At 55.4% G+C, this 10,605-nt stretch overlaps 1 protein-coding gene across 3 annotated transcripts in view; it reads left to right on the forward strand.

The window, feature by feature from the left end:
• Positions 1-10,044, forward strand: part of LOC117007197 (receptor-type tyrosine-protein phosphatase V-like) — a 35,618-nt gene extending 25,574 nt beyond the window's left edge. Inside the window, exons 28-39 of one of the 3 annotated variants that reach the window (XM_033080174.1) lie at positions 240-362; positions 1,293-1,453; positions 2,187-2,322; positions 2,772-2,851; positions 3,503-3,590; positions 4,044-4,134; positions 4,771-4,847; positions 5,743-5,877; positions 6,375-6,497; positions 6,994-7,151; positions 7,577-7,712; positions 9,787-10,044. In XM_033080174.1, coding sequence (XP_032936065.1) covers positions 240-362; positions 1,293-1,453; positions 2,187-2,322; positions 2,772-2,851; positions 3,503-3,590; positions 4,044-4,134; positions 4,771-4,847; positions 5,743-5,877; positions 6,375-6,497; positions 6,994-7,151; positions 7,577-7,712; positions 9,787-9,846 — 1,368 coding nt within the window. In that variant the 3' untranslated portion in view covers positions 9,847-10,044. Of the gene's footprint in view, positions 1-239; positions 363-1,292; positions 1,454-2,186; positions 2,323-2,771; positions 2,852-3,502; positions 3,591-4,043; positions 4,135-4,770; positions 5,186-5,742; positions 5,878-6,374; positions 6,498-6,993; positions 7,152-7,576; positions 7,713-9,786 lie in introns of those variants that run through there. The other 2 variants (XM_033080172.2, XM_033080173.2) reach the window with 2 other exon arrangements.
• The last annotated feature ends 561 nt before the right edge of the window (positions 10,045-10,605 follow it).

Genomic DNA, 10,605 nt, shown 5'->3' on the forward strand with positions numbered 1-10,605 from the left:
CTCACTGTTCCTCCAGTCTCCAGGGATGATGAGACCCACACAGGTCCTTTTTTTCTGGAGGAGGCTGAGATCCAAATGGAGATGGTGTGAGGGAGAGCTGTGCAAAGCTCCCAGTGGGGAACCTGCTCCCCAAGTCCTGTCCTGGCTCCCCTCACAGCTGCTGCTCTCTGGCTGCTCCCTGGGAGCCACAAGATCACCTGATCCCTAACTGGCCTCACTGGGACCCTGTCCTGCTCTAGGTCCTCTGTGATCATTACTGGCCGTCAGAATCTGCCCCAGTGTCCTATGGGCAGGTGCAGATCCACCTGCTGACGCAGAGCAGCTCTGAGGAATGGACCATCCGAGAGTTCAAGCTGTGGCACGTGAGTTCAGATGCCAGGGGATGTGGGGGGACCTGTCAGGGCCTTGGAGTAGGCAGTGGCATTTCTCCTCAGTGGTGGTGGCACCTTTCCCTGCCATTTGTGGGGTTCAGAGAAGATCCAAGCCCTGAGGAGCAGTCTGCCCCTTCAGATGGGTGACATGGGGGTGTCCAGCACGTGTCACACTGCTCTCCACCCTTGCTCCCTCATTTCCATGTCCCTGCACTTTCCAGGGCATGTTCCCTGGCAGTCAAAGGCAGATGTCCTCCCTCCCATCTCCATGTGGCAGGGGGCTGTGGGAGAAGATGGAGGAGCAGAAGCCACCAGGAAGTGCAGACCCATTGCAGTTATGTCTGGCATCACCACCAGTCCTTTATTAGAAGCTTTTCATGCCTTCTTTCAGTGTACTTCTTTCCAACAGCTCTGACTCCTTCCCTCATAGGCAGCTTCAATTCCTTTTCTTACAGGCAGCTCCATACAGCTCTGACTCCTTCTCTCACCTCTGCATAACTGGCTAAAACCCCAACCTGTCCCTTTCCTGGCCATCTTACCCTGCCTTCACTCACACAACATCTTCCTACCTTGTCTGTCCCCATAACCACATGTCCCTTCCTCCTCACAGCACAGTCAGCAGACTCTATCCCCAACTCCCAGTCTCAAACTCCAGCTCAAACTGCAGCTGGGGGCCAGCTAGCCCATTCTTTTATAACACCCAAACTCATTGGGCAGGCACAGATGCTTCCACTCCTCAGTAATCAGTACAGCTATAATTTATCAGGAGAGATTGCCTTCTGTACTGTCCTTTCAACCTATCTTCCCACGCAGACCTGATGCTGGCTGTTCCCTGCAGCTGAGCCAGGTGTCCTCAAGTCCCCAGGGCTGTGGGGTGTGAGCTGCCTCTGGGGGCTGCACACCCATTACCCCCCCGTGCAGGAGGGTCTGCGGGCAGAGCGCTTCGTGTCCCACCTGCACTACACGGCCTGGCCTGACCACGGCATCCCCGAGTCCACCACTTCCATCATGGCCTTCAGGGAGCTGGTCCAGGAGCACATCCAGAGCACCAAGGAGGCAGGGCCGACCCTCGTGCACTGCAGGTGAGGCTCTGCCCCCGGAGAGAGCAGGGGATGAGGGTCCTACTCTGCACAAACTGGGAGGGAAAGTAGTGCCCAGGAAACAGAGCTGCTCTGTGGAGCCTCCTGCTCACGTGTTGAGGGGTACAGGTCTGCTGGCAGCCTACCCCCAGCCCCAGGGGGAGATGGTCAGCCCCCACCCAGGGCAGCCTGAATGGCTCCTCAGCCCCATACCCTGCTTAGCATTCTGTAAGCCCCTGAAAGGATGTGGAACCTTAGGGCGTTATTGTTACAAGCACAAGTAAATGATATTGTTTGATGAAATATTAATAACATCTGCCATGTTTAATCCTCTTCCTCTTACAGTTCACCCCACCTTCAAACATGCAAATATCAAATGTTCTCTAGAAATTCATTCCTCTTACCTAATACAAGGTCTGGTGCAAAACTCAGTTTCCCAGGATGGTTGATCGATCTCCACATCAAACCAATCATTAGAACTTCCATCCAGCAGCTCTTCAAGAGTCTTGCTTAGTCATAGAAGCTGAGATCAATGAAGCCTAAAGTGATGCAAATACCATAAAATAAATCAACTTGTTAAATTCTCAGTTTTGATAAAGAAAAATGCCTGGGTGTGCTTGGGCGATGCCCAGGGAACCTTTGGGAGGATGTGCAGTATTAGGAGGGAGCCCATGGGCTGTGGTGTCAAGCCTTGTGCTGTCTTTAACCCTTTAACCCTGTGTGTGTGTGCTCTCAGTGCTGGCGTGGGCCGCACCGGCACCTTCATCGCCCTGGACCGGCTGCTGCAGCAGATGAAGCAGGAGAAGGCGGTGGATGTTTTCGGTGTGGTTTACTCCCTGCGGATGAACCGGTACCTGATGATTCAGACGCTGGTGAGATCTCTGCTCCCTCTTTCCCCTGGCCCCTCACTTCATTGCATTGAGGTTCACAGGGCTGGCAGTTGGATGAGCTGGCCAGCCAGCCCCAGCACCCCCAGGCTGGTCCTCAGCCTGTGTCACTGATGTCACTGTGTCATCCTGCTGCTCAAAGCAGCAGCTCAGCTGGAGTGGAAATTGCTGGGGGGGTCTTCAGCTGCTTTATGCCCTGCTAGACCCACAACAGCAACATCCAGAGTTCCAGAGACTTCCAGGAGGCCTAGAAACACCCTGGAGCACTGAGGAACAGGAGGCCCTTTGCAGGCAGCTTTAGCTCACACTGTGTTGTTGGTCTGTGATGCTCCACAGTCTGTCTCCAGTCCTTGGGGCTGGGACAGGGTGTCAGAATTGCCCTTCAGGAGGGAGACCATACCAACCCTCTCATGCTGTCTGCCTTTGCCTTCCAGTCCCAGTACATATTCCTGCACAGCTGCATTCTGGACAAGATCTTGGAGGAACCTCTCCTGGATTTATCAGGGACAGAGAGGTAAGGCCTTGCTGTGCTTTGCTACTCTCTCCTCCCAGCCAGCCTTGGCTCCAGGACAGAAGACCAGGGAAGCCCAGCCAGCCATCCCAGCTGGTGCTGGGAGTGGGGTCAGCCCCAGGCAGGTTGTTCCCTGCAGCATGGAGAGCCCAGCACTGAACAAAGTGTCCTGGGTGCACCAACCAGAGATCTGCAGAGCTGTGCTGGGGAAGGCATTCCCTCAGCCTCTGCCTTCCTAGTCCACAGGCATGCCCCAGAGATATGTACAAACTGGAGAGGCTCCTGGCAGCTGGGTGACCTTGGGATGTCCCTCCTAAAGGAGGCCAAGAGGATGGAGCAGGGTCCAGCTGGGTCTCATTGTCTTGGGGCTACATCTGGAAGTCATGCACTTGTCTTTGTGGCCAGATTGTCTCCTCCCTCATGCAGAACAGGACGTCCTTGTCCTTGCTGCCTCTTGGGAATGAGTCCTGGGTTGTGTCACCCCTGAGACCTGCCTCTGTCTAGGGGAGAGCAGGTTGTCACAGGCCAGAGCTGGGCTGGGAGCTTGGGACACCCATGGCATTTGAGGAGTGAAGGTCTGCTCACAGCCCTGTCCACCTGCTGCAGACACAGCCTGGGTGCTGCTGAATGAGCTCAGCCTTGCTCTCTCCCCAGGTCCTGCCCCATCCCACTGAAGAGCTTTGCCCAGCACTATGCTCAGAAGGCAGCCAAGTCACACATGGGCTTCCTGAGGGAGTATGAGGTGAGAGCTGTTCTGGGCAGGTGCAGGGGGTGCTGCCATGGCTGTGTGTGCTGAGGGGACCTGGGGAGTGATTGAACCTGCTGGGGCTGGAGGACACCCTGTAAGTGCCTCCTGAGGGGGTCCCATGCCCCAGTTCCCTGGGTGTTCTGGCAGTGTCCCCTCTCCACGGCGTTGCATGCCCAGGCACACAGCTTCCTCATGCATTCTGCACTGGTCAGCAGTGCAGACCTGCCTTCCCAGGTCCCTGCCTGGCCAGCAGCAGCCCTCTCCTGACAGCATGGCACAGCCCTGGCAGCCCATTTCAGAGCTGCTCCCGTGGCACTGCTGCTCAGGCTTCTGCATGTGCTGCCATGACCCCCCCTCTTCTGAGTCCAGGTGTCCTCAGGAGACTGGTTCCTCCTGCTCCTGGCCCTTCCTGCTCACTGCCTCCTTCACTCTCTCTCACCCTGGCAGGCCCTCCTGGAGGTTGTCAAAGAAGAAGCCAGCTCTGCATCACCATCTTCAGGCAGCCAGCAGACACGGCCCTCCTCCAGCATTCTGCCATGTGAGTGCTGTGACACCTTGCATCCTCTTCCTTCCTGTTCCTTTTCCTCCTGTGTGGAGCCAGGCTGGACCAGGGCTAGTACTCCACAGCATAAGAAAATATTTTGAGACTTTGGTGACTCCCCCAGAGGGTTACTGAAGTGTTTGGGGTGGAGCACACGGTGTTTGGGACTGGGACAGGTGGGTTTGCTCAGCCTGGAGCAAAGGGGAGATCTTACTGCTGTTTTCAGCTCCCTGTGGGAAGGCACAAGGAAGACATGGAGTCTTCTCAGAGGTGTGCCATGGAGGGACAAGAGACAAGGGGGATGATTTGGGAGGGTAATCCAACTCAGTAGGAGGAGTAGTGAATTTCCATGAAGGTGGTCAAGTACTGGAACAGAGGCCCAGAGCACCCATGGGATCTCCATCCTTGGAGAGAGGCAGATCTCTGTTGATCAGATACTGAGTGACCTGCCCTACAGGAGCTTGGGATGTCTTTTGGGAGCCAACTTCTACAGGCTGGAGATGAGCACTGCAGAAGGGAGTGCCTTTCCCAAGCAATGGTGAAGGAAGGATTGGATTTGTGTGGCAATCAGTCTGGAAGACCTGTTTGAGCTCAAGATGCCTTGAATCTCTCCAGCTCCCACTTCCTTTGCAGATGATCGCTCCAGGGTGAAGTTCTCCCTGCTGGAGCAGGGCCCTTTCTCAGGACTGCTGCAGGTGTGGCGTGTCCCGGTGAGTCTCACCCCCAGCTGCACTGCCCACCCTGTGCCTGCTCCCCCATCCTGGCTGTGCTCCTGCACCCTGCACTGCTTTGCTGGTCCCTGCCACTGTGCTGCTGCGTGGAAAGTGGGGACTGCAGGGACTGAGGGCATCACTCCCTGTGACAGCAGTGGGAGTTTGTACTACTTAATTAGTGGTTTGGTTTAGTTTTTTTGCTTTTACTTAGAGTTAGGATTAATAAATACATGAAGGAAATGGATTTTTTTGTGTTTGGGCTTGGTTGTTTATTAAATTTTAGTAAAAAGTACCAAGTGTTCAGTAGCACTTCTAGCTACTTGCTAGAAGCGAGGAAAATGGAGGAAGATTTTTTAAAATTAAACAGTTTAACAGAGAATTAACACTTACATTATTTTTCAGCTTAATAATTAGATTTTTATGACCTTCAGTGTGACATTGACTGACTAACTTATGAAGAAGAAGAAAGAAGATGAACACCAAAAGAGATACCACTTAAATTTTTTTATCTCGTTTTATACTTATTACTATATTATAAAAACTTCAAATTTAAAATCTTTTACCATGTAAAAGCACACACTTTTATTTAACTACACACCCGTGATTTTAACTTTATCACTCAAATTTAGAAGCCTTCTCCAAGGCTTCAGGTCAAAAGCAGTGTTCTCCAGGGGGTCAGTCCCAGGCAGCACGGAAAGCTCAAAATCTCAGGTTTCTGACTTCCCTTGCCTGCCCAGTTTGGGCTGCCTTCATTTGCCTCCCTTGATGGTTTCTCTTCTCTCCTTGCCTCCTGACCTGCTGAGCTCTCTTCTCTTCCTGACCATTCCTGCAGCCACCTGGGCCAACAGAGCACCCTCTCCAGCAGGAGAGTAAATTCTCATTCCCCACCCAGGACTGCAGCTCCAGCAGAGATTACCTGGCTGTCCACGGCCCTGACAAGCTGACCATGGAGGACTTCTGGACCCTGGTGTGGGAACAGGATGTTCACACAATCCTGACCCTTCTCCCATGGCAGGAGAAGGGGGAGGTAAGGCACCATTGCCACTGTGCCATGGCAGAGTGGGAATCTGTTCAGTGGAGTTGGAACTAGCAGAGCTCTTGAAACTTCACTGCCTCCTGAGTGCAGATTCAGCTTAGCTAAAGCTGGACCTTTCCTGTGTCCAGGTGCTCCCACAGCTTGTCATGGGAGCTTGTCAGTTCTGTGTGTCCCCCATGCCTGGACTCAGCTGGTGCCCTTCAAGCTGTGTGAGACCAAGGGCAGCAGCTCCTGCTCTGCCCAGCCAAGGTGTGGACACTGGCTGAGCAGATTCCATCTCAGAGCTCTGAGCAGAGCTGACAGGCTGCTCTGGGTTCCTGGATGAGCTGCTGAACCTGCTGGTGTTCCTGGAACTCCCTCAGGTTTTAGGTGAGGGATGAACTGACAGGGGGAGATGCTGGGAGTGCTCTTGGCCACACCCTGAAGACCATGACTGATGTGACAGACAATGACCATCAACAGAAAGCCAAATTTCTTGTTGCACACAGGTCCCAGGTGAGGTGTGCTGGCCCCTGGAAGGAGACTCTGTCTGCACGAAGATGCTGACCATCCAATGTGACACAGAGAAGTTTGTCTCGGGATGGAGATGCTCCCAGCTCAAACTGAAACACGTGTGTGTCCATGGGGCTGTCCTGGCTCCCACCTCCCGGGGTGGGGGTAGGTCTGTAGGGATCTGTAAGGGCTGAAGGGTCTGTGGGACTTCTGCAGCCTGCAAGAGCAGAGTGCTAGCAGTCCACAAATGCAGGAGTGAGTCTAGATTGCAACATCCAGAACTGAGTGGACACAGGAGATGCGTGGGAGAGGCCCTGGGGGCTTCCCCTCACCTCTTGCTGTCTGACTCCTTTAAAAAGGCCCACCCAGTTCTCAGTTCCTCTCCAGGAGCAAGTCAGGGTGCTGTGGGGAAGGAGAGCAGGTTGCCAGAGCTGTGGTGCCACACCTGCAGTGTGGGTGGTGGGCAGTGCCCCAGCAGAGGTGCCTGGACAGCTTTGCAGAAGGTGGCAGGAAGCTCAGGGAAGCCTCAGAGAGCCTCAGGATGAGAGAACTGGGGCTCCTCTGCATCCAAACTCACCCATCCCTCCCCAACATCCAGCTCTTTGTGTCTCACAGGAGAAGAAAGCAAAGGAGAGGCACGTACAGAGGTTCCTGTACACACTGTGGAGCAGCAAGAAGCAGCCTGATGTGCAGAGCCTGGTGGAGCTGCTGCTGGCTGTCAGACGGTGCACACCCCACTGGAGGAGAGTGGGGCCTCTCCTGCTGCACTGCAGGTACCCCTGGTTACCCCTGCACCCACGGGCAGCCTCCCACACTGGGAGCCACCAGGCTGCACAGTTCCTTGGTGTGGTACCAAAAAGCCTTCCCCTGCATGCCCTGGGGATGGGAATGCTCCATGGGAGCCAGTGGAAGTTCTGAGCCTGGGAGCTCACAGGACTCTGCCAGGGGCTGGGAGAAGACAGGGCAAACAGGGCTGGGCTGGGGGAACCATGGGTGGAGCAGACATTCCCAGGCTGAGGTGCCCAGGCCATCCCTGGGTAGCTGCAGGGACCCTGGGAGCAGCCCTGGTGTCCTCACTTGCACACAGAGAGAGTTCACAGTCCCACAGTGCCCACATGGCTCCTTGGACTGCTGCCCTCTTCCAAAGGGGTTCAGCTCAGCCTGGCCTGGCATCAGTGACCCCCCTTGTCCCTTGCAGTGGTGACATGAGCCAGATGGGGACACTGATCTCCCTGGATTGCCTGTTGTACCAGATGAAAGCCGAGAGAACTGTGGACATCTTTGGTGTGACGCTCCAGCTGGCCAGAAGCTGCTGCCTCATGACCCCAACTCTGGTAGGTGGGAAGAAGGGCTGGTGGGCAGGCTGGAGCAGAGTGTTTGTGCTGACCTGCCTGGAGCTGGCAGCATCCTGCCCACTCCTGGGTGCTCCCTGCTGCCTGGGAGCCTGTCCAGCCTCAGCAGGGATTTACTTCATGCTTCTTCCCCACCCTGTGGCTCTGCCGGCCACCAAGGGCTGAGGGCACTGACCTTTCCCAGGCAAGAGTTTTCCATCTCCTCAGTTCTGAGTTAAGATCACTTAAATTTCATGTGAGCTCACAGTAAATCAAGGCACTCTTCCCATTGTACTCGAGGAAGGGTGGAGCACTGGTGTCACAATCTGCCTGCTCACCCTTGCCTCCTGGGCATGGCTGTCAGCCTGGGGACCCTGACTCTGCTGGGTATCCCCTTGGCCGCTGCCTTTCCTGCTGCATCCCCCAGACCCAGGTATTGCAGCTGGGGCTGCCTGTCTGGGGGACAGCAGGACACAGTGCCACATTAGCAGGTGCCCTGTGGGCTGTGGCACTGTCTGATGGGGCTGTTTGTGCCAGCCCTGATGGGCACTCGTGGCACCAATGCCTCTGGACATGCTTCAGTTGCTGCAGCTGCTGAATGAGCTGATGCACAGCCCTGGAAACACTCCCCACAGGGCACTGCCACAACTGGGGAAGCTCTCTCCAAGGCTTCCCAGCTGCAGAGCCTCCTTCAAGAAGCTAATTACATTCTTAATTAATGTGAACCATGTGCGTGGTGGGAGCCAGAGGGGGGCAAGGCGTGCGCTGCCCCCGCTGCAGAGCGGCTTTGTGCTCGCGCGGTGCCCGGCCCTGCAGGGACACAATTCTCCCATAAAGGCACAGCAAGTGCCCATCAAACGCTGCTGCCCTGCTGAAGGGGGGATGCAGAGGAACTGCTTTCCCTCAGAGCAGGGCAGGGTTGCCCTGCAGCCTCCTCCACCCCTGTGGGGGCTTGCCAGCACTGCTTTGTGTCTGGCGGGGTCATCGGCTGCTGTCGTGCTGGAGGCAGCAGATTTTTGGGGGGGAAGCAAGGGGGAAGATGAACCTTTGATGGATATTCGTGGATAGCTGTCATGGCTATTCAGCACCAGCAGCTCCAGTGTGGTGTGTGTCCCTGGGGATGTGCTCTTGCATGTGGCCATCACTGAGTGTGCCTGGGCTGAAGTCAGCCCTGGGCTGTCACTGCTGATTTCACAATCAGACCTGACTCATTGCAAACACGCTCTGGTGACCTGGAGCCTCAGCCATTGTGTGATCCGTGGTGTTCTGAGCCCTTCGGTGAGGCTGAACCCCCAGCACAGGGAGGAGGCTCCTCGTGACTTGCGGCTCAGCCAGAGCATTAACGAGCTGTTGGGAATGCTGCTGGGGCCCCTCTGCGAGTCCTAATCCCCCCTGGCCACTGCCATGTGATTCCACCCCACACCATGTGCGGGCTGGCCTTGCCCTCTAGCTCTGTGCCCTGAATACAACCCCATTTACTCTCCTCAGTCCTGGGTTTGTAGCCTGGTGTCATTTTGGGGCTGCCTGGCATTCGGGCAGAGCCTCATATCAAACACACAGGGGACCCGTGACCTCTGAGCCCACATTTGGACATGATGGATCAGTTTGGTGATATTAAAAAGACACAAACACTGTAGCTGAGCTAAACCCACAGAGATTTTTCTGTACCTTTATGAGCTTGAAAGCATCTCCGCTGATCTGCTGTCAGCATCTGACTCAGGTACTCTGGGACTACACCAGAGAAAACTCCTGGTCCAAAAGTCTTCCCTCATGGCCCCAGGACACTGTCAGACCCCAAGCCCTCCAGCTCCATGCCCTGCAGTATCACTGGAGTTGCTCTTTGCTCTTGTTTTGTGTACAAACACCACAGAAGGGAAAACAACCATGGGTATAACAGGCTGACTTACTCCTTTCTGGGTCACACAGGACCATCATGGACTACTTGGGAGAGCAAATCCTGCTCTGCTATCAGACACTGTGCCTTAATCAGGATGTTTTAAAGCAAACTGCAAAGTTAATCTGTGACCTGGAGGTCTCTGTCAGCAACCTGACTCTGACCCCCCTGTCTCTCTTGCAGGACCAGTACATGCTCCTGTACACCTGCATCCAGGACATCATTGCTCAGAACCAGCCCTAACAGCACCGGGCCCTTCCTGGCACCTTCTGCCTCCCCCTCTGCAGGCTCCTGTACAGAGCTGGGGGTGGGGAGGGCATAACTGGACTCCTGGCACAGAGCAAGCCCTGCAGTGAGCAGTGCCCTCCTTGGGCACTGTCCCCAACGTGGTGTGAGCTGTGACACGGGGTGTCCTGGACAGACGGACTGGGTCCTGGACAGACGGACTGGGTCCTGGACAGACGGACTGGGTCCTGCCACGCACCCCTGCAGCCTCTCAGTGCAGACACAGTGAGGGGCTGGACAGGATCCTCTCCTCTTTTGGGCACCTCCTGAGGTTCCTGGTGCTTGGAGAGTTCTCCAGCCCCCCTCACTCCACACTGTGGGGCTCTGATGCCCAACAGGAGCATGGAGCACCATGGCCTGCAGGTGCCTGTGGGCACTGGTGTGTGGAGCTCTCAGATGTGCTGTGGACAGAGCACTGTGGGAGCTGGCTTGTCTCAGCTGGTGGAATGGTCTTAGGTACAAACAATAAACAGCCCTAGGAAAGTGTGTGCTTGGAAGGGAGGCTTGGCTTTTGAGGGGTCCAGCTGACATGAAGGCTCCAGCACAGCAGCTGTTCTGAAAAGGGTGGATGTGTCCCCAGCCATGGGGCATAGCAGTGTCCCTTGGGCACTCCAGATGCTGCAGCCCACGGCACAGAAGCTTCCAGTCACTCTCATCTGCTCCCTCCCCTGAGGCAACACTTCTGCAGTGAATGTCCAGCCCACCCAGAGCTTCATG

Source organism: Catharus ustulatus, chromosome 25 (assembly GCF_009819885.2).
Source record: "Catharus ustulatus isolate bCatUst1 chromosome 25, bCatUst1.pri.v2, whole genome shotgun sequence".
In the NCBI taxonomy this organism is placed as follows: Eukaryota; Metazoa; Chordata; class Aves; order Passeriformes; family Turdidae; genus Catharus; species Catharus ustulatus.